The 24,510-nt window shown below is 31.8% G+C and overlaps 2 protein-coding genes across 2 annotated transcripts in view; both read right to left on the bottom strand.

Annotated features, from left to right (window-relative positions):
• Positions 1–212: 212 nt before the first annotated feature.
• Positions 213–24,409, bottom strand: LOC126744032 (ubiquitin-conjugating enzyme E2Q-like protein CG4502). Its single transcript, XM_050451345.1, has 5 exons — positions 24,162–24,409; positions 4,448–4,710; positions 4,242–4,386; positions 3,910–4,145; positions 213–1,425 (listed from the first exon to the last, which is right to left on the bottom strand). Exons 2-5 carry the CDS (start codon positions 4,578–4,580, stop codon positions 1,193–1,195), a joined length of 747 nt encoding a protein of 248 aa, XP_050307302.1. The 5' UTR covers positions 4,581–4,710; positions 24,162–24,409; the 3' UTR covers positions 213–1,192.
• Positions 9,083–24,510, bottom strand: part of LOC126744172 (uncharacterized) — a 32,499-nt gene continuing 17,071 nt past the window's right edge. Inside the window, exons 5-6 of the mRNA XM_050451529.1 lie at positions 24,162–24,402; positions 9,083–13,788 (exon numbers count right to left, since the gene is read on the bottom strand). Of these exons, the coding sequence (XP_050307486.1) occupies positions 9,083–13,788; positions 24,162–24,402 (4,947 nt within the window). The remainder of the gene's footprint in view (positions 13,789–24,161; positions 24,403–24,510) is intronic.

The raw sequence follows: 24,510 nt of genomic DNA, 5'->3' as shown, positions 1-24,510 counted from the left end.
TATTTTCGTTTTACTCAGAAAATATATTTGTTTTAAATCTACAGAAATTAAAAAAAAAGATTAAAATTTTGTTGTTTCTCGAAAAGTTCCTATAAACATATTGTGTATATGAAGAAAAAACATATTTATAAGTAAACACATTTATTTATTAACATGTATCACACAATTCTATATATTTATATGAAAAGCCTATAAATGGTTATTTCTGGAAATTTATCAAAAGATGCCACAAATATGTACAATTTTTATTAAAAACTACCATAATAATTAACAGAAACGAGCCATTTATAGATAACAAAGAACTATGGTAAGAAATAAATCAGAGGTTACAAGTTATACACCCTGTATAAGATACTTCCGTTAATAAACTAATATAATATTTTTGACTACATATTTGGAAGACAAAACCATCAAAAATAGACATAAAATACACAATTATTAATATTTTATTAGCCAACAAATATACTTTGAATATTTTAATAATACTGCTAAACATGGACTTTATTTTCAACATTATAGTCAATAAAGCTAAAATCGTACATATAAAATATATTCGTATTATGAGCATTAGAAATTTGGTAAAAATAAAAGTTTTATTTTGATGCGTCTTTGTGCTTTGGTTATTTTTATAATTAGTTACCAACACATCTGTGGACTGATCCTCATTGAGTATTAAATATTTTCTAACATCTAAGATTGAGACGGTTTTATTGTTACACATTTATAATAAAAAAACGTACATTATTGCATGCACTTTTCTACTTTATAACTAACAATATTTAAATTGATCTACCAAATGCACATAAAAAACAGTAACTGACCTAAGTAGTAATAACACAGATTTCATATTTATTAGGTTTATTATTTACATATGTTATGGAATAAATAATGTAAATATAGTCAGATCATAACATAACATCATTTCAAAAGTAGTATTTCTAATATAAACAAAATCCAGCCTCCTAGTGATTCATATGTAATAATCTTAATTTGGCACTTGAAGCTTAAAAAACTTACCATTTCAATATAAGCGTAATTACATCTGTCAATTTTGTCTTAGGAATTGTAACGCCTTTAGTGCTTAATACACTTAAATATTCGCATATTTACAGCGACAAAATGAACATTTGGGGAATTGACAGGTGGTGTTCCTTATAGCCTTAACCGTCAGGTATGGTTTCTAACCCATTTACTAGCCATCCGATAAACTAGGTGTTACCCACCCGTATTTATCGTGCGTCCTAACTAAAGACCTAAAGCTCTCCTCGGCTCCTCTTCTGCTAAACACCTTCTGTCCTTTGTTCTTCCGTTGTATCCTACCCTGACCTTTAACGACGCTTGCTGCGAACTGCATGATGACCGCTTCTACCGTGTAAGCGGAAGCCCAGCCTCTTGGTGTTAGTAGTTCCATGCAGATTGCACCACCTTTGAAGAGGAATATGACAATTGTAGAGGATTTAGGTCATATTGGTAAATTCTCCTTTGTTTTAAGTATTAATAGTAGTATTAATTACTAATATTAATATGCTATTCATACTTAAAACAAATTAAAATCCAATAATGAGGTTCAAATTTAAATGCAGATGTTGCTTAAACAAATCCCTCCTTCATTACCTTCAGTACTTCAGGACCTTCTTTATATTTTATGCTTTAAATTAATGATACGTTTAGCGGCCATTGCTAAACCTCTCAAAAAATACCTTTCATCTCTCTCAACAAGGTTGTCGAGAAATCTTATTTATTAACATTCGGAGATTATATAGTTTTAATAATATAATTAACTTTGGTTATAAGTAACATTATCCGAAAAGTATTCAGTGCCTAGAGATCCAACAACTGAAGAAGGGTGAAAATCGGTTTACTAGAAAGATTGATTTAGTCCCTAAACTCAATTAAATAATTTTTCAGCAAATAGTTTCTAGATTATCCCCAATAGTTCACCCCACTAATCCTAAGCTACTGAGTTTAACTTAACGACGCCAATATAATGACTTTCTAGTTTAGAAAGGCAATTTAACTCCCTATAAACTTTACCAACAGCTGCAGCGATTAAGTTTACTTACTTTTGGAGAGTTGTTAAGAACTTTTTGAATTTTCGGTAAAAATTAACTGTGAAATGAATGTAGGTTAACTTTGTAAAGGAAAATTTGTTTTTTTGTTAGTTTTATTTAATAGAGTGAAATAGTATAGGAAACTCAATTTTTTACGATATATGTATGTACGTACTTGTGTGTTTTTATTTTTTGCACAACTACCTTTTAACCGTATACTGAAGAACGTTTTTACTAGCGACCTGAAACTCTAGACTGAATTTTTGATGATGGTTAGAAATTAATCTGCCTTTTTTTTTAATGAAATAGGAATAAATCAAATACCTGCAACCTAAAAAGGTTTGTTAAGGCTAAAATTAAAGAAACATTCCAAAGTAATGATGATTAATGAACAATCATTAGTCACTAACCCCCTAATATTGTACGTGCTGTGATTTTTGAATTTCGTTAATTTTAAATTAATATAATTTATGTTCAATGATCATTTTATATTAGCAAAAATTTAAAAAGCATTAGATTGCGTGGAAATGGATTTTAAAATTAAGAGCTACTAAGCATTTTTTAAATTTCTATAAAGTATCGATTTTTTGCACATAGAACTAAAGTGATAGGCAAGAAAATTTTCAAGGGAAGATTTATTATTAAAGAAAAAGAAAAAAAAACAAATTTTCAAAAAGTAATACAATTTCTGCTTATGAGATGATCCTGACAGGTGCTGAGACAGTTTGGTGAGATTATGGCAGGAAGGATTGAAGAAAATGCAATAGCATTGACAGTACCAGTTTGCATCGAGAGTACCAGTTTTCCGAAATATTGGAATGATGAAAGTTCCCTTTCATTTCGTGGAAAATTAAGTTGGAGAGAACTTTTCAACAGAAATAGGACGTTTTCAGACATGTTAGAGCACATGTGGATTCAAATTATCCGTATTGGTGGATTGGGCGTCAAAGTCAGACAGAATGGCCAGTTTGCTTACCGGACCTGATACCCCTTGACTTTTTCTTATAGTCTTAAAGGAAACAATCAACGTCAAGTATTAAATTTATAAAATTGTACCGAATTCTCCGAATGAACTTCGACTCCTTGAGATCCCACATAATATAAGAAATTCTCTAATTTCCAACACCTAGTTCTCTTGTGATTCCCTAAAAGCATTTTCCAACATCTTACCTTTTTCTTGGAGTGTTTATTTTTTACATTGTTTAATTAATTCGTATTTTATATAGTAAAATCGCTCTTATCGAAAAAGGGAAAACTGTTCGAAAACAACTAATCATAGATTAGTGTGAAGTTGAAGCACATGTATATAGAAATTTTTCAAATTGAGGGATTGAGCGTGAAGGTCGGACAGAATGGCCATTTCGCTTACCGGATCTGACACCCATTGACTTTTTCCTATAGTCTTATAGGAAGAAATCAACTTCAAGTGTTAAATTTATAAAATTGTGCCCGATTTTTTTAATGAACTTTGAATACGTATTAACAAGGTGTACCCCTGAAATCCTCCATTTCTTAGTAATGGTTCATATAGTTCGTATGTAAAAAGATTCCAGGAGAGCATTTTCCAACGCCTTCTAAGTTGAACGTTGGACCTTTTTTCTTGGAGTTTTCTTTTTTTACATGGTTTTATTAATTCTTATTTTAAATAGTGCCATTTTAGCTTATATCAAAGAAAGAAAACTTTTCAAAAACAGCTGAGTGCGAAGTAAAGCTGAAAAACTTTAAAAAAAGATTCTCTATGAATCCTGGTAATGATCCAAAGTAATTAGAACACATCGAGAATTTCGCAAGTTGTTTGTTTTTATTTGCTCACGTCTTGAGCAAACATTCAGCCCTCTTTACTTTATCTACTTCTTACCTTCCATCACGAACCCCTTTTCAATCCTGGGAGAGATTAACCTCATAAAAGGAGGAGCAAACGGGAAATTATCAGGAAATATCAAGTGTAGTAAAATATAAGGAACACCCAGTTCAACCATGTCCTGCATCAAGTCGCTATCGCCGTCCACTTTGTGAATCTTAACGTACCACTCGAACAGGTTGTCCTCTACTAATTCCACAGTGAATACTGGATCTTGTTTTGAGTTTTGTAATCTATAATAACATAAATTAGTAGTTTTTTATATACAGGATCTTAAAATGAATGACGTTTAAACTGGACCACTCTGTATAGAAGCAGTATATATGTACCTTTGCAGGTCTCGAAATTCTTTCATCAGTCTTTTGGCGCGAACAGTCTTGTTCTGTGAAACAGTTTCGTCTTTCTTGTTTTTGGCGCTAAAGCTCGGTGATGGGGCCTGGCCTGAGCTTTCCGGTGAAACTGTGTCCTTGTAACCTATATAGAAAGTTATCTATATATGCAAAATAACTTATAATTTTTTTCCTATTTAACTTACTTCTAAGTAATCGGCGTGCCGGAGAACCCTGAGCCGATCCGCTCGGTTTATTGGGTGCTTCATCCTTGTTGCTCGAAGATTTGAATAGTCTTCTGAAAACCGCTGTTACTTTATCTTTTGGACGAATGTTCATTGTGCTTGGTAGATATATGATGGTGAGGGTTGAGTAAGTATTGCTAGAGGCTACTTTGGTGTTACTAGTTTCTGTTGCTCGATGTATGTACACTAATGATTTTGCTATAAGGGTGATGAAATGGTTTTTTCTGTAAAAGAAATAGGTACTTATTACCAAGTAATTTTCAAAGACCAGGTAATAAATATTAAGGCGTAAAGTAGGTTATTTCTCGTGATAAATTCATTAAGGATTATTTGAGGTGAGCACAATATAGTAATAAGGAACTTGACTTAAAAATGACAGATGTTTGAAAGATATAAAGTTTTTTTTTTAATATTGCGACAAAATTCCGGGGCGTGTTCCTTGAATGAAATCAAGCAAGAAAGTTCCTATGAACATATGTATGTCCTAAGCTTCTTAGATTTTACACTATAGGGTGGTAATGCTGAAAGAAAAAAACTTACTTTTTTTGATAAATTTGATACCCCTGTAGAAATTTTTTTGAAAATTGGGACGCAGTTTCTAAGCATCCATAGCGTTTTTCTTATATACAAATTAAACTTTTATATTATGGATTTTTATATTGGCATTCGTGCGGTCTTTGAACTAAATATTTATTTTTTTTACGCCACTGGTTTTTCTTGTAGTAAAAAATATTTTTGAATTCTTTATTTCATTTAGAATAAATCTATTCTCTTGGTAATTTTTCGTCCGATGCACGGTTTTCGCATAAAAAAATAAAAACCATTATTGTGAATAGATATTATTTGAATCAAGTATTACTTTTATAATTCTTTTTTCAGCATTTTCCTTTTTTAAGTTTTCTCCAGTAAAACATTCGAATGCAAGCCTATCTGATATGTATTAAAAATGTAATGTTTTTTATTTAAAAGATTTAAGTACTTTCATCATATTTCACGGTCTACCTTTTTACCACATTCTTCCCGTGTCCAAAAAAAAGTATTTGTTTACTACCAATTTTAAATCATAATCTATTTAGTCAAACAGCCTAAATGTACTATTTTCTAAAGATTTATAATCATAATTAACATTATTATTTAAATTGGTTATGATTTCAAACTAAAATCCGAATATATATGGGTTTTTTCCTTCTCTAAAAAGTGGTCGTTACGTTTTTATCTTTTATTCTCTTATGCTATATACAAATTATATTCAAATTTAATTTTACAAATATTTTCTTTAAAAATTCAACCAAACCAAAATCTAATAAATGGAAAAAACTAATATATTTGATTTGCATACAGTTTTTACAAATTAAACGAAAAATAGGCTTATAAACCTAACCAATGCCAACAGTTAGGAACAATTAATGGCAGCATTGATACTCCGATCAAAAACCACATATCAATGAAAACTTCCCTTGTTTCCAATGTGTGTAAATCTAAATTTCTTCTAATTTATACATATTCTCTCTAATCAAACAACATAGCAGTAATCCAAATTGGGTCTGATAAGAGGAAATAAGACTTAAAAGTCGATATTGAAAAATCAGTCGACGATCTGTGAACAAACCCAAGTATGTATCTCAATACTGTATCTCAGTCTAATAATAAAATGTAATAAAAATAAACAAAATAGCATAGGATTACAGGGACAGCTAAGCACTCTATGCAAGACTTAAAAAAACATTTATTTTCACTTGTGATGCTCCAGTAACAGGTCCATGAAAGAAAAGGATCCATAATACCCAAAGCACACAATAAAGATACGTGATTTATCTGGTCAAATGCTTTAGAAAAATCCTTATATACCGAGTTAACCTGAAAGCCCTTCTCATATAGTAATTAAGTGATTTACTTCGAATAAAGAGACTTCAATGTAGAAGAAATTATAGGGTATTGGCCGGACGGAATCAGGACTTATCACATATACATAAAGTCTAACAACTTACAAAACGCTTATATAAAGTTGTTATTGTTTTCAGCGATAAAAAAATTCTCAGATAATAATCCAATCTACTGCTTTCGATAAGGCAAAATATATATACATAAAAATGCAGTTTGCGTGTAAACAATTAGTGCAATTATTGTTAATGTTGGATTATAGTTTATGATAGAAGAAATTGTTAAAATTTAAATATTTTGGATAAACATACCATTCAATTCCTAATTTTTCTACAAGCTTTTTATGAACGAATAAAGTCTTAGTATTCTAAAGGACTATAACACGTTAGATACATATAAAAAAGACAAATAGCATTTAAAACCTAGTATCGGGTATTTTAGCTTACAGTCAACCAAAAATAATTCATAAATGTTTTCCTATTTATGGGAGGCACTGAATATTAATTATGTTGTTTCTTCTATAGTATTTCTTAAATTTTAATATAGTAAAATAATCTCATTAAATTATCTTAATTCTCAAAATATTTCTTAAAGTGTGATACATAACTGAAAGAATAAAGTATCGATGCCTATAAGCATAAATAAAATTAATGATTGTTGACAAAAATGTGAATTATCGGTTGAAAATTTGACTGGAAACCTATACAGGGTACTTTCGATTAAGTCGGCACTATTGGCATCTGTGTTAATATTTAAGATACAGGGTTAATTAAATATATATACACTATTAGCCTAAGCCTAGAAATAATTAAGTTATGACGACATTAATAACTTTACCAAATTTAGGGAAGTTGGCTTTAAATTTTTGGAGAGCAAAACAATTAAATCATTAATTGAATTATAAAATGACACATCTCTATGGCTAAGAGATTTAATAAAATAAATAAATACTGACAATTACACATCAGCAAAGTTTGTGATTTTCGTAAAATCCTTAGAACAATGAAAAGCTAGAATTAGTAAACAACAACTTTGTTTGAGTTCAACATGAACATAGAGGCATAGGGTGTTTTGTTTACAAATATCAATTCTCTGTTCTCAAGTTTACACGCATTTTCAAAAGAGGAAATTTTCAGCTATATATCAACACATATCATAATGTTAATTTAACTTATCGATGTTAGATTTGGACGCTGATGTCATCTTGACAAACGGCTTTCTGTTTACATTCGGCATTTGTGAAGTTCTGTGTTTTTTCTTTAGTTTTTGGTTGAAAAAGGAAATAGGTTGAGTCATTTCAGTGTTTTTGTGAACTGTTATGATAGTAAAAACTTGTTCCGTTTGTGCCGCACCATGGGAAAAGGGCGATTTAAGCCGATCTTTTCAAAAGTAAATACCGATATTGTCATAACGTCATATCAAGGGACAACCGTCATCATATAATAAAGTAGTCGTAGAATAATAAAAACCTATTAAGAAATCTATAATAAATATAAAATATTTAATTTCCATAAAAATGCTTTAGATAAATACCGTTACTCTAATGAAATACGTTAAAAAAAACGCATAAAGAGTTTATAAACTGTATGTAATATTGTTTATAATTTGAAGCATAATCTATTAATATTTTTGACGACGTCACTGGTAAAGATTACTTGTGTCGGTGGAATCAACAATGCAATTGGGCGGCGTTGCGATGTTGTTGTCTTTTTCTTTAATATACGTTATGTACATTCATTGTTAGGTTCCACCCTATTTAATTAGGGATTACGTCGGGTGTTCGACTTGTAGACAGAAAAAGAAAGTCGTGTAATTGGTTACGAGAAATTAATTTATTCTCCTAAACTTTAACTGGTTAATCGCGGCAATCTCTGATTTTACACTTTACTTTATATACAACTATTTATATTTTATGGATTTTTATAAAAGAGCGCGGAGCCCGGTACATGTCTAATATGCAACCACCTGGTCTAACATATCGCAAAGACTACACTCCAACGACTGTTTTAAAGGCGAAAACCGAAATTCAGACTCGTTACAACTATTATTTTTTGCATGCCCTACTTCTTTTTTATTACAGGCGGCTCGAACTTATCGCGGGAACCGATCCTTTGACGGCGCGTATTTTTCAGCGCTTTCCGGGTACAAAGCCATAAATCACGAGCACTTCTGCCGAATTAGGGGAATGTCGAGTGATACAAAATGGTATGAGGTATTTAAAACCGTGGGTATGGCGAGCTAACTATTAAAATATAAAAAATCTCCTAACATACCGCCGCCCTTGAAAGTATCCGGGAGATATCTTTCAAAATAATCAGAAAACGGAGATGAGATGCTTACCTAAATCAGAGACTGCAAAATTAAGACTAAGATTTACATAAGCAGTTAAGTACTTAAATTAACATACACCAGTAAAAACATTTGTACTTTAAATTACATTACCAAATCACACTTAAAAATAGACGCATCATTGCTTTTTCAAAAAACAAATAGGTAATCTTAAACTAAAAGGATTATATTCCTAGTACAAATAGGATGAGAAGTGGACTGTATTATTAAAAATTAGCACGAACATTTCGTAAAATAAATACAAATGATTATTCCACTGGAAGAACAAAGCATAACTAAAAGCTAGCTTAAAATATAGATTTCATATAATACTAAATTAAGCAAAATAAACACATTTTACAGCGTCAACAAGGGGACAGCCCTTTTTTATTCACTTTCGCGAATGTCACGGAGGGATTCGATGGGCAAGGGACAAATCTTTGTTATAGAGCGCTTCACAACACCACTAGAAGTTCGCACACTCACTACACGAACTGTTCCATCACTTCCAGAATGTAAGTCGACAACACGTCCTGTTCTCCATTGCAAGGAAGGCAGGTTGTCCTCCTTTAATAGGACCAGAGAACCTAATAGCTCCGATGGCTTGACCTTGGACTTCCACTTGAACCTTTGGTGCAGGGTATGCAGAAATTCATCAGACCATCTCTGCCAAAAGTGCTGAGACATCTTTTGCAGGTGCTGATACCTGGAGAGGCGACCATCAGGAACGTCCAATAAATCCAGCTCTGGATATTTATTAAGAGGGCGACCAATAAGAAAATGACCTGGTGTCAGCGCCTCGAGGTCATTCGGGTCATCACTGAGAGGAGTGAGCGGTCGGGAGTTCAGTATGGCCTCGATTTGTACAAGCAGGGTATAGAATTCCTCATAATGTAGAGGAGTATTATTTAAAACACGCTTAAGATGCTGTTTGGTGGACTTTACCGAAGCTTCCCAAAGGCCACCAAAGTGTGGCGAGTGAGAAGGAATAAAACTCCATTGAATTTTATTATCCCTTAGCGCATTTTGAAACCTTTCATCCCTTAAAATAGTGTTAATTTTGTCAAACTCATTCTTAGCCCCAACAAAATTAGAACCGTTATCAGAATGTAGATTTTTGCATAGACCTCTTCTAGATACAAAGCGCAAAAAGGCAGAAATAAAAGATTGAGTGGTAAGCTCTGTAGCTAGTTCAAGGTGTATTGCCTTGGTTGTCAAACACACGAACAAACAAATATAGCACTTAAGAAGCCTCCTATTTTTAAATTTGGAGTCCTTTAGAACAAAAGGTCCGGCATAATCTACACCGGTATTGTAAAAAGCATAGGAGGGAGTAACCCGGACACTGGGTAGAGCTGCCATTTGGGCTTTTAATGATCGAGGATTGGACTTGAAACAAATTATGCACTTCCGAATCACTGATTTAACCAGTTGCTTGCCATTTGTTGGCCAAAATTGCTGCCTCACAAATGACAGCGTAGCTTGCGTTCCTGGATGTAGATTGCGGATATGCTCATGGGTGACAACAAGCTTAGAAAAGGGATGATTATAAGGTATCAGTATAGGATGTTTTTGGTTAAACGTCAGCTTAGAATGGTTTAATCGACCACCTACTCGTAGGAGGAGATCACTGTCAAGAAAAGGGTTGAGAGTACTAAGCTTACTACTAGGCCTTATCGTCTTATTATTTTTTAGGCTGAATAGGTCTTCAGGAAACGCGGAACTCTGAATTAACCTTACAAGGCAATTGACACTTTGTATTACCTCAGTTTGGGACAAGGCACCAGTAATTCTTTTGTCTTTATATTTTAAGTTAAAATGAAATCGCAAACAATAAGCGACTACATTAATGAGCTTTGAATAAGAGGAATATTTCGAGCATAGGTTCATAACAAAATCATTGCTCTCCTTTGCAAAGAATATTAAGGATTTAGGATTAATGTCGATTATTTTAGATTTCTCGGTATTTTGTCGAGCGTAATTCGACACATGATTATTTGAAGGCCAAAAACTTTTATGTTTCAATAAAAAGGAGGGTCCGTGCCACCAAAGATTATTACTCTCCAAATCAACTGGGCTCATACCTCTAGAGATGATATCTGCAGGATTTTGTGACGAAATCACGTGATACCAATGGTTGATATTTGTTATTTGTTGAATTTCAGATATCCTATTGCAGACAAACGTCTTAAGGCTGCGAGGTTCTAAACTTAACCAGCAAAGAACAATTGATGAGTCAGTCCAGTAAAAAATCTCCCCTATAGGATAACTTACAGTTTCGAGAATCTTATTTATAAGCTTGGCTAAAAGAAGTGCTCCGCAAAGCTCCAAACTGGGCAGTGAAACAGCCTTAAGGGGAGCAACACGTGACTTTGCGCAGAGGAGATTACAATATATTTTTCCATCGGAGTCTGTGCAGCGAAGGTATACACAGGCTCCATAAGCATTTATGGAGGAATCACAAAACCCATGGATCTGAACATCAATAGGATTTTTGGAGGTTACTTGTCGATGTATTTTAAAGGTGTTTGCTTTGGACAGCTGATTGGAAAAGTTGGACCAAATTTTATAAGAATCATTGGGTAGAGGCTCGTCCCATGAAATTTTTAACAGCCATAGCTTCTGCATAAGAATCTTTCCTTGAATTATGATTGGACCGAGGAGGCCCAAAGGATCAAATATCTGCGATATGGCTGAGAGGATAGAACGTTTCGTGACCACAGCCATAGAATTGCTTAACTTCGAGGTATAGATAAATTGATCTTTCTGGGAATCCCAAAATATACCTAATGCTTTGCAACTTTGATTGTCATTTATGATATGACCTATAGAATTCTTATCTGAAATATTAGATAATACTTTGGGTTCATTGGATGAGAACTTTCGTAATTCAAACCCATAAGTTTGAAAAATTGATATAAGGTTGGATCTTACTTTTATAAGGGTTTCAAGGTCATTGCACCCTGTTAGTACGTCATCCACGTAGCTATCACGAGCAATGATGTGACTTTCCAAAGGATAGGAATCTTTGATGTCAAACGAAATTTGTTGTATACATCTTGTAGCTAAGAAAGAGGCACTGGCTGTGCCATAGGTAATGGTGTTTAATTCATAGTGGTTGAGATCCGACTCCGGGGAGTCTCTCCACACTATGCGCTGAAGCTTCCTTTGCTCTGGCTTAACAAGAATTTGTCGGTACATCTTGGCGATGTCACCTGATAACACATAATTGTGCTCTCTGAATCTGAGGATTATGGAGAACAAGTCGCTTTGCACAGTGGGGCCAACCATTAGAATATCGTTTAGAGAAATGCCAGTTGTTGTTTTAGATGAGGCGTCGAACACTACCCTTAACTTGGTAGTAGTGCTGTCCAATTTCTCAATGGCATGGTGAGGCAAGTAATAGATGGGGTCTGACGTTTTTTCTTGGGAATTAATTTTTGACATATGTCCTAATTTTTCATATTCCTGAATAAATTGCGTGTAAGAGAATTTAAGTTCAGGATTCCTTGTAAGTTTTCTTTCAATAGCCAAAAATCTTTTCATGGAAATTTCTTGGGAATCACCTAGTTTGGATACAGTGCCCTTTAAGGGCAAACTAACTTCAAATCTACCCGAAGAAGTTCGAGTAAAGGTACTCTTAAAATGGGATTCACACTCCATTTCCTCTGGGGTAAACTTACAGGGTTCATGGAAGGGTTCTTCAATGTGCCAAAACTTCTCAAGTGATTGTTTTAGCTCAAACTCATTATTCAAGGAAAAAGCCGATATGGATTTCAGGGGTGTAAAACCCTTGGAAACATGCATAGGTCCAGAAATTACCCAACCAAGTTTGGTGTTCTGCAAGATAGGATTCCTTGTTCCAAGTTTCATTTGACCTGAAATAAGCAGGTCATAAAATAGACTAGCTCCTATAAGGAGATCAATTTCAGAGGATTCAAAGAAAGTGGGGTCTGCCAGAGTAATTTCTTTGGGAATAATGAAATTAGATACATTTAGCGTCTGCTGAGGACATTTATCGGTAATTTTATCGATTACTAAGGCAGTCAGATTAAAATGATGACTCTTACTTAAGTCCTTAATCGTTAATGAGGTTTTCTTATTAATATAGGTTGTTCCCTGATTTATACCACAAACAGGGATGTGCACTTTCTCATACTTGAGGTTTAGGATATCAAACAAGGTCTTTGATATAAGATTAGACTGTGACCCGCTATCAAGTAAGGCTCTACAGGGTATGGGTCTCGAACAGCTGTCATAAACATAAACTAAAGCAGTAGATAGGAGCACAAAAGTATTTGGTACAGAATTAGCACAAGCAAAACTGTAATCAATAGGCAAATCAGGCTGAAGATTATTCTCTTGTTGAGGATTACAAACATTTTGATCTACTACCACTTGGTGTGAAGTAGCGTGGGGTAATTGATTCGATGGCAAGAAACTCGGGGTTTCACAAAGATGAGAATTTATGTTACCTCTTTGAGGATTGGGCAACTGTGTTGGGTTAATACCATCATGGTTATTGCTTGAGGTTGCCCTTATTTGGGCGCAAAGCGTTTTTTGAGAGGGTTGCTTAGTAATACTTGGATTTACATTTGAGGTTATGTGCCTGGAATCTTTCTCAAAGTTATTTGTGGGGTAATGTAGCAATGAATGATGCCTTCGCTGGCAAGCTCTACAAGAATGTTTGGATGTGCAAACAGATGCAAAATGACCTGGACGTAGGCAATTTGTACATAATTTTAGACGTTTCGCCTCATTGTACTTTTCGCTCACAGGAAGTTTGAGGAATTTCTCACATGCATAGACAAAATGGCTATCTTTACAAACAGGACATTTATTTTCAAAAACGGCATTGGTGAATGTCTTAGGTGTACCATAACTCTTTTGAGGATTTGGATCATGTTTATTTTGCACTTTAAAATCAATTGACTCTAAGAGGTGGCAACGCTCTGTGAGGAATGTAGTGAGGTTAAGGATTGAAGGGCTATCAAAATTCTTGGAATAGATTTCCCATTCCCTACGTGTAAGTTGGCCAAATTTTGAGGTAAGTAGATATATTAAGGGTGTGTCCCAGTTATCCACATTTTCACCTAGATTTTTTAAACATCGATAATGTTTTTGAAAGTTATCTAAGAATTTGCGTAACTGGATATGGTTATCTTCTTTGAGGGATGGCAAGCTGAAAATTGCTTTCATATGAGCATGAATTATTTTCTCCTTTTCTACCCAAATGTCCTCCTTTTGAACTGCTTTTACACTAAATCCTGCTTTTAATTTTTAAGCCAATTTAGCGGCTATTTAGCGACTATCTTTATTTTACTATATTTATCGCTATTATTTTCTTTTATTTAAGAGTTTCTTACGCTAACATTTCATATAGCAGTCGATAGATGTCTCGCCCTTCGCCCGTATAGTTGTTTTATTTTTGTAGCGTAGGTACCGTACGGCGGACGGCGGTATTTTGTAACCAATAACCATAGACGTATAAACAAGGATATGTCCTTGGTTATACGTCTATGTTAGTAACAGACGGCGCCGGCGGCGGCGGTGTAGGCCCGGCTGATTTTTTTGGTTATTTTAGATTTTAGTGTTGTCTTGTCTCTGTTTTAATAATATCTATCAGCAGTGTGGCCAGATTGAGCGATTTATCGCAATTTGGGCTACTACAGGCCCTATATATTGAATTATGGATCAATCATTAACTTCGACTCCAAAAAGTAAGAAAGTGAAGCGTTCCAGCTATTTCAATGACGCCTGGCTTAAAGAGTTTTCCTGGGTGAAAAAATATCCTTTTAATATAGAAGAAAATAAAAAAACAACTCAGGCATATTGTGTAATATGTAGATCGCATTTTAGTGTAGAATATAAGGGATATACAGCTCTTTCTAACCACGAAAAAACTGCCAGTCATCGTTCAATGAGTGAAGCTGCTTCAACGAGCAAATCAATAACAAATTTTTATGTTAAATCAAACACTGATGAGGAATTAACAGTCATTGCTGTAGAAGTTGCCAATATTTATCATTGTGTGAAACATAGCATGTCATACAATTCATTGGACTGCGGTTTAAAATTAGACTCAGAAACGTTTTCAGATTTTAAAATAGCAAAAAAAATATCTTGTGGAAGAACAAAAGCTACTGCTATAGTTCAAAATATTTTAGCACCTTTTATTTTGGAAAATATTGTTTCTAATTTAAAGTCACAAGATATTTTTTTTTGCTATACAGACCGACGCATCAAATAAAAAAAATAGAAATTTTTTTCCAATTTGTATACAATATTTTGATAAAAGCGGTATTCAAAACGTAGTTCTAGATTTTGTTGAGAATAATGATGAAAGTAGCGAGAGTATGTTTAAAATGCTAGAAACCTCATTAAAAAAACTACACTTAGATTTTACCCATATTACAGCCTTTAACGCGGATAATACAAATTCCAACTATGGAAAACACAATTCTTTATACAAATTAATATGTGACAAAAATAAGAATGTTTTTAAAGCTAACCGTCATGCTCATTTAATCCATAACAGTTTAAAAAAATCTTTGGGAAATTTAAATCTAGATGTGGAGAATATCATTCTAAAAATTTATGCTCACTTTTCCAACTCGGCAAAAAGAAGAGATAAATTCAGTGAATTTTGCGATTTTACTGATACAGAATTTAAAGAAATTTTACGTCATGTAACAACCCGATGGCTATCAATGGCACCGGCTATTGATAGAGTTGTGTTGTTATGGGATGCTCTAAAATCTTATTTTCTATCGGCAGAAGATTTACCTAAGGTAGTTAAATCAGCCTTGTTAATCTCTACTGATAATGAAATTCCAGACAAGGTTTTAATATATTTAAACTTTTTATCCCACATTCTAAAAATTTTTCAAGACACGGTATTAAAACTAGAATCAAATGACACAACAGTTTTAAACATCTTTCAAATAATAGAGACATTTTTAACTAAATTATCTGATAGGGTCAATAAGAAATTTTTTGGATTTAAGGTTATGGAGCTTTTGAAAAAAATACCTGAAAGCGAAAAGAAAAGTATTGAGGCAGATTTTGCTTCATTTCTAGAGATTGCCATAAAATATTGTAAAGATAGATGTGAACTGGACCAAAATTCAACTTCACATTTATTAAGCAAAATATCACTAAGTGAAAAATGCTTTAATTATGGTGACATTAGTAATGTTATTACGCGGTTGCGTTTGCAGGACATAATAGGATTAGACTGTGATAAATTATTTGACGAGTGCCAGGTATTTGAAAAAGTTTTTGATAGGCTGAAAACAGTAGATCCTAATTTTATTAAATTGTGATACGGTAGCCAAATATGTAAACATTTTTAATGCAATCGAAATTCCCAGTATTATTAATATTTTTAGAGTGATATCATATATTTTAAGCATGCCAGCTAGTTCCGCTTTTCCCGAAAGGGTTTTCTCTGTTATGAACACGAAGTGGCGAGATGAAAGAAACAAAGCTTCAAAAGAGCTAATTAAAAGCGAAATTATAATTTTTTTTAATCAGCCCGAAAAGTGTGTTGGTTTTTACAAAAAAATAAAATCAAATAATTCTTTATTATCTGCCGCAAAATCTGAGCAGAAATATAAATTTTTGTTTCCCTAAGAGCTGATAATTATTATTGTATGTCGTTTTATCAGTATCTGTTTAATTTCTGTCAAGTTTTTCTTAAGTTTCGTTTTTTATTTGTATTGCCACAATAGGCACTTCTTTTAGACTGATTCGTTTTGCGTTATTAGATTAAGTTTGCATATAATATTTCCCTTTTTTTTTTGTGTTGTTAATTTTTATTATTTGTTCGTTAGAATTTATTTATTTTCGTTACAAAATTTATTTACGTTATGTTTGCAAATTGCAATATAAGAAATATAATTTATGTTTGCATGAAATTATACATTTATTAAATTTTATTACATCATGCTTCCCGCCCTACGAAAACCTCTCGTTCTTCCATGCAGGCATGCACACCCCCTCCCCCCCTCTTTCCAGAAAAGTCCTCCTTTGGCTTGTGGAAAACTTGGCAACCCTACATGTGAATAGTGTTAAAGTAGTACCGATAATTCTTTCAGCTAAAGGTCTAGTTCAGAAACCTCTATATATCTAAGCTTGAATAACAAAAAAAGCATTTATAAAAATACAAAAGACAGCAATTCTCCATACACTGAGCCAAAAAATCCCAGCAGTGTCCTTTCTTAGACTTTTTTTTATCTAAGGTAAGAAGAATTTTTATAGCGGTAATGAAACTACTTTACAGTGTGCCTATAATTAACTTTTCTCTATAATTAAAATTTCTTTGCTATATAAATATGTTCTTTCATATCACTGTTAAAAAATATTAATAAAGGTTTTTCTACAAGAATAGCAAAGTTCTTTTCTGAAACAGAGAAGGTACGTCTCAGTGTAGAAGATGTTTACACTATTTAACGGTTTTAGTTTGACCAATAATGTGTCACCAATTTGACAAGGAGTAATGTAATTGGGTGTATGCGAGAGTAATGCTTTGTTACTGATTCGACGTCGTCGTCGTCGGTGTCGCACTACGCATACAGTAATTAGTTGTTTATTTATATAAAATTAAATTATTTTTATTACCAAAGTTATATTTATCGTTTGGACGGTATCGTATGGCATAAAGGTGTGCGTTGGTGGTAAAAATTGGTAGGACGTATCATACCATGGAAGGACATTTTAAAAAACTGTTAGCAACTTGGTGCCTAGAAGAGTATATTGAAAATTTTTAATGTAAGTACACTGAAAAAAAGGGAGGTTTTGGGGCAATGTAGTCAACTTTTTTGGGAAAAAACTTACTTGTTGCAAGAGATTTTTTCTTTCCAGAAAATATTTGCGTTTGCTTTAAGAGAAATGGCGCATTTGATATTTTTTTAAATTTCTCTTGAGCCTATTGTTGTTGGGCCAAGTAACATTTCTCAATGTTTTTGAAGGTATGTATATTGCATTTTACTTAATTGTTTATACCATTAAGACGTAAAATATATAACAAACATTATTTGAGTCATTTCAAGTTCAAAATAAAGCCTTTTCAGTTTTTGCATCAAACCATTTTCGCATCAATGTTTTTGGGGTTTTTATAATATCCATCATCACACGATATAGTATACCTATCTAAATACATCAAAGTTTTGTGCTTTATTAATATCATTACATTATTGCTATTTTACAAAGCGAGTGTGATATGGTAATGCGATCTTTTTTTCTCCATTTACGTTTAAGAAATGGCGACAATGCATTTCTTGCCGCTGGTGTACTAAGTGCGTGCCTGGTGGTTATTAATAAAAAGAGTGTTAGGTCTTAATGGAAGCGCATCATTCTTTGCTTAACGAATCATATCTATTTCTGAAGGTCCTTAGTGGCATCCAGCCTCCATTTTGAATAATGTTTGTAATTTTTATGCTCAAGAGTAGCAATCTCGCTCTTGTTAAATATGTAGAAATTTTCGAAATATGAAAGAAAAATTAAGTACTTTTAGTTTAAAAGTTAGAAGGGGAGGCCATTTATTAATTACATTCTGTTATAAATTACATTATTTATTTTTATTTATTTTCCATGTAGAACAAAAAATTAATGAAATCGAGATCCTACAACAGCTAAGCAAGGAGGAATTAAGTATTTTGTTCCAAAGATTGGGGACCGCATAGGTTGGAAAAGGGAATAAAAATAAGCTTAGATAACTTACAGGAAAATGTAAGTAGAAAGTCTTTATTAAAAATAAGGGAAGAATGGTGGAGTTGACATTTATAGGTTCTGCCCTTTGGTAGAAGTTCAAAGTTTTATTTTTCCAAGCACCAATTTTTATGAAGAATAACTTTTTGTTGAAAAATTAAAAATATATATATTTTTTTTAATTCTACCCTTAAGATTTTCATATTTTTTTATTTATTTTTTATTTACATGCATAACTAACGAATATTTTTGCCTATATTGTAATTTTAATTATAGTTAATTATAGTTTAATTATAAGTTGTATTTGTTTACTTTCTGTTACTATTATTTATAATGTTTTTTTTTGGTTTTTAATAGAAAATATATTCTTTTTTAAATTATAATATGTGGCTATCTATTTTTTTAAAATAAGATCTTGAATTAAGATACCAAGTTTTTTCATACAAGTTCTTTAATTTCTTGTGACAAAAGAGAAACATTTAGTGGAAAAACTATGCGATGTTATACCAAGAGAGAAAATGTTGCGTTAAAAACAAAAATAATAGAACAAATAGTTTGGGTTTTTGATTTAAAAGAAGATAGCATTAAATCAAATCATTTTTTCTTTGGTACCAAGAGAATTGTATTAGTGTCAAAAGCCCTTTAGCTAGATTTTTTAAAAAATCTCTTGTGTCAAATCTTCCGTAACATAAACCAAATGTTTTTGGACTTGCGTCAATGTATTAAATCTCTTACATTGGAGCAATACTCTTGTACCAAATCTTTCAATCTCTTCGTCGTCAATCACAAATATCTGTGCTTTTGATTCAAAATGTTAATTACTGCAGACAACATCGAGCTCTCTCTTGCACCAAAGTAAACCATATCTTGTAATCTTCTGCAAATTTGAGACAAAAGCAAAAAAAATCAAGTCAAGGAACTCTTTTTCTCTAATGCTAAAGGATTTTCCTTTTTATAACAAGAGCTTTCGCATTTGGACCTATTCAAAAGCGCGAAGCATTTAGTTGAAATTCATACGCATTTATGGCAAAGGATCCGTTTTTTTAGTGTATCTACACAGAAAAAAGTGGCCCCCTTCAACCGAGAACTTTGTTGAACTTGATAGATATTCTTTTCTAACCAGTGTAATTTACTTGAACTAGAATCATTTATCTTGCAAAAAGAAAATCGTTGATCTTGTCATTAGTCGACCATTCTCTTCATCTATTTAAAGCTTGGTGAAAGATCGAGTTTCTTAAGAATAGCCTCTAAATATAAGTATTTCCAGAGAAGAGCATTAGAATTAAATACAAGATCTGCGCGCTTGCATAAAAAATCAGCCGAAAATTTTGAAGTCCTCGGGTCTTGAAGTAAGACCTTTGTTTCTCAACAAACTTGATTCACAGCGGACCAATGAGATCCATCATTAGCGCGTGGGGTGCTTCCACCTGATCCTCCGCCGGCCGGGTCGCCATCAGCCATTAGTTTAATTTAGTATCAGTGGTTAGTATGTGAATATTGTGAATTTGAAATTGTTATTTTGAAATTGAATAATGTGTGCTGAATGTGAATTTGCTCAAATTAAAAATATAATATTAACTGAAAATAAGCAAATATTTTTTATACTAGAAAAACTAAATACTGTGGGGTTTTCTCATCATGTACAAGTTTGGGAGGTTAGTAAAATTATAGGGGACCACCTTTTTATCAAACACTTAGACTCCTTTAAAGATAAAAATATTTATAATACTCATAGTTTCGGGAACGGTGGCATTTTCATTTCCACGATTAAGTAAAGGGTATGGCTGTTTTTTTTTATTACACAGAAAATATGTTTTTTTTTAAGTAGGTACTGCAGCGTCCTAAAATGTTTATTTAATAGGTATTAGAATAAATCCTCTTTTAATTAAGAACTCTAAAATTTTCAAAAAAGAACAAAAAATTATAATAAAAATTAATGTACCTGAATATGTTTGCTTAAAAATATGATATACTTAAAATTATGACTGATCTACCTTAGAATACAAAATAATAATATTATGTTATTTTTATGTTTATTATTTTGTTATTTAATATTATGTTTTTTAACATAATAATATTATGTTATTTTTTTTATAGAGTTTGTTTTGTAGATAAGAATTTATCACTTGTTTTGTATTTATTTAGAATTATATTCTAATTTACTTATTTTAAAACCTTAGTATGGTGTTGCTTTATAATGATTTGGATATGTGCATACAGGGTGTATCACGGCCGATGGTAGGTTAGGCGTTTTCGTATATATAGACCGTAAAATAGATTTTTTTTTGAAAATTAGCAAATTGGGTTATAGCTTGCAGTCTACCGATTAAAAATTTTTTTTTTCGGTGCAGCGTTGCCGCTTACACTAAAAAGTACCATCGGCTTTGTTATTTCAAATAAAACACCCTATTTATTACTTTATTTTAAGATTCTAAACAAAATCACAAAAAAAAATGAGGTATAGAAACTCTTCAACGAAAATATAACATACATATTTTCGCTAAAGGGTTTCTTAATTCGAAACAGTTTTAAAACGCCACTTTTCCGACTTTGAGTAGTTATATGGCTAATTCTATTTACCCTAGAATGAAATGTTTACAACATTTCTATCAACTATTTCTATTAACTTTTTAACATCTATTTTATGATCTAATTAAAATCTATACATTTTTAGTAACTGTCAAATTAAAAAAAAAATGACAGGTAACAGGTTTAAAGTTTTTGTAAAATAATAGGCCTAGAGAATATAATTTTGTTGTATTTTGCAAAATAATAGATCTTAAAAAGTTAAGGTAGAAATGTGAAAATTATTTTATTATTATGGTAAATAGTACTTACTCTACAATCTTTCAAAGTCAAAAAACTGTCGTTTTTCGATTGTCGTCAATCAATTTTTGTCAAATGAGGAACCTTAAATTTCTTGAAATTATGTATAGAATCTTAAAATAAAAAAAAATAAAAATAATAAATAAAATAGTAAACCATTATTTAAAATAACAAGTTAATGGTACTTTTTAGTAAATCGGCAACGTTGCATTGCCTAAAAGAATATTTTTAATTATTAGATCACTACCTTTAAATCATGTTGCCAAATTTTCAAAAAAAAATCTATTTTTTGTTCTTCGCAAACGTCTAATCTCATCAACAGTAATACACCCTGTATAATATTAATACTTAATGTTTTTTATGTTATATGTGTATTAATAAGTGCAACATTATTTACTGTTTATTGAGGCTGTGGACATGAGAAGGAAAGTAAAATTATTAAGTTGTTTATTAAGTTTTTGTTTCGTTTGAAATATCATTAAATAAATTACGTGTTCAATAAAACAATTTACCTATTTTATTTATGAATTTATTTAACATTAAATATCTAATATGCTGTGCTCTCTAGAGGTAATGGATAAATTTAATATTAAATAAATGAAACTCTTTCCCATTTTGTTGAAAGTTTTTCTATTGACATTTTCATACAGAGAGGTCAAAGAAGAGGTATTTCAGAACCACCTTATTTTTTTTCAACATTCTGTATGTTGCTATCTTTTTGGATTTTACACAAAATTATCTTTGGGAATTTGCAATCCAAAAATGTAACACATACAGGGTGTTTTATTAACAAAAAATAATTTAATTCTGAAATAGCTATCTTCGGAGCACCCTGTATACAAAATTTAAGTGAGAACTTTAAACTAAAACAAAATCGACGGGTGTAAGAATTTTAAAATAAAAGCTTTTTTCAATGGAATATACTCATGAGCTAAAATAATTACGCTCTTGAACCAAAAACCTTATTTAACTCAAGTAAGATCATAAGTGCGTCGCCCAATTCCACATGAACTTGATACAAGAAAATTAACCAGACTGCTTGAGAACCTCCTGGCTTTAGGCCAAAAGAACTATTCTTACCCCAAGAAAAAAAGTTCTTGGGTGAAGAGACAATATAAATCAGTTTAAGAATCTTTTATCTTGACGTAAAAGTATAGGTTCTTTAGATAAATGAAGAACAGGAATTTAGGCCTTGCTACTAGTACGTTGGTCTTAATTTAAGAATTTGCCAGTCAATTTTTTAAGAGAATATTTTCATATAAAGGTATTATTTCTTTCATCTAAGGTAATCTTAAGTTCCTTTGTGAAGAAAATATCGACATTTTTTTAAGAGAATATTCACTTGGACCTATCCAAAACCGCGAAGTTCTTAATAGAAGTTCATATTCAATTCAAATAAAGTATCTATTTTTTCAGTGTATAGTACTATAAATACTATTAGTTTTTTATTATTTAAATTCAATATGTAAAAATGAAGGTGTTAAGGGATTACGAATAACAAAAAGCCTTTTATATTTATATGTACTGATGTAGGCCATTTTCATTTTTATTAATAATTGTTTATTAAATGTTGTTTATAATCATGTTATTGTATCTTCCATCAACATTCGTAGTAATATTTTGTATGTATATAATTGCCCTTACAATAATATAAATGAAGTTATAATATTTTTTATAATATATTGTATTATTTATGCTTTCCTGTCCTAATAGCATTAATATTAGTTAGTACTGAAAATAGGTTGCCTGAAGAAAAAAGAAATTTTCCCGCATTTTATATATAAAGATACTTTAAAAATAATGGTCATGGTCTTAATAAAAAGCATGGTGTTTTCTATAGAACTAAACAATATAACCATTATAGTAAATAACTGACTTGCAACAAAAAAATATTTTTTATGAATTAGGAATCTACTTTGTAGTAGAAGAATAGGTGCTTGCCTTAAGCAAAAATCGAGTATACTAGTTTGATAAACTAATTATTTAAAAGAGCTGGTTTGGCTTTCTAAAAGAATAAATTTACTTTTCAATATCATTAAAGTAGTTTACTGTATCTGCTATTTCTATAGAGCTACTCTACTAGTTTAGTGAAGAAACTTTATAAAAAAACTACTCTACTACTACAGTTATACTACTGCCTTAGTAAACTTCTCTCTCAGCGCCTATTTTAATATATTTTTTAGCTTAAATAGGCAAAAAACTTGCTGGGAACGAGGAACCTAACTTGAGGACGAAAAATTTTTCTCAGTGTATGTGCCGCACAATCAATTTTTTTTTCAGTTTATTAATCGAGTCGATTCCCTTTGATACTTGTATTTGGGAAAGGTAAATTTTATCCGGCATTTGTTGAGCTAATTTATAAGATAATAATAATTTATTTTCCAATATTCTATACAAAAAAACAATACCAACAAAATAATTAATCTTCGAAACAATCAGCAAAAATAATTAAGAAGACGTATTGAAACCAAAAGTACATAATAAAAAATCGATCGAAGTTCCTCCCCGTATTAAGAGAATTACTTCGATTAAGGGGATTTCAATGCGGGATGATTTAATATATTGAGAAAACGCGGTATTAGCCGCACTGAATCACGCCCTATGACAGTACAATACGTTTTATATAAAGTTGTTATTGTTTACAGCGATAAAAAATACTCAGATAATAATACAATGTGTTGCATTCAATATAAATAAAAATTTATTTTGCATGTCAATAATAGGCGCAATACATTAATATTGCACCCATTTAGTTTAAGGTGGAAAACATTGTTTAACTGTTAAGTCTCAAATATGTGTTTACCATAAAAATGGCATTAGTTTTCTACACCCTTTTTATGAAAGAACAAAGTCTTACTATACAAAGTGACTAAAAGGTTTTAGTAATAAAAAGAGGTACACTACATGTGCGGTAGTAAATAACACTCACCTTTAGTCGTTATCCGGCACATTTCCATTGATAAATTCTTGATAAGGATTCGATAAATGCTCTGACCGACCCCTTTTTTTGAAAACAACTGGATCGTGGAACCGACTTGATTGCGCACACAGTGGAATATGGAACAAATCGATTCTTTTGTGGCGCCCGGCGTCGCCTCGTCCGTGTTTCTTCTTATCGCGGGACTGATGGTATGGATGATGCTCTCGCCCCGTTCAACACTGTTTTGTTGCTAAATCTTTTGTTTATAATGTGATAAAAGCCAACTGGTTTTATGTTGGAGGTAGACTAAGTTAGTAAAATCCGAAAATAAACACGGAAAATTTGAGATAATGGCCGA

This window comes from Anthonomus grandis, chromosome 13, assembly GCF_022605725.1.
Source record: "Anthonomus grandis grandis chromosome 13, icAntGran1.3, whole genome shotgun sequence".
Classification (NCBI taxonomy): Eukaryota; Metazoa; Arthropoda; class Insecta; order Coleoptera; family Curculionidae; genus Anthonomus; species Anthonomus grandis.
The sequence above is the reverse complement of the archived record's forward strand: the minus strand, read 5'-3'. Positions and strand labels throughout refer to the sequence as shown.

What these genes read in the sequence shown, in the direction of transcription:
- LOC126744032 (XM_050451345.1), bottom strand. Translation starts at nt 4,580, where the DNA reads ATGAACATTCGTCCAAAAGATAAAGTAACAGCGGTTTTCAGAAGACTA. An exon ending in GGCACGCCGATTACTTAGAA is followed by an intron (nt 4,387 to 4,447) that starts GTAAGTTAAATA and finishes CTTTCTATATAG; the next exon opens with GTTACAAGGACACAGTTTCA. An exon ending in GAATTTCGAGACCTGCAAAG is followed by an intron (nt 4,146 to 4,241) that starts GTACATATATAC and finishes ATGTTATTATAG; the next exon opens with ATTACAAAACTCAAAACAAG.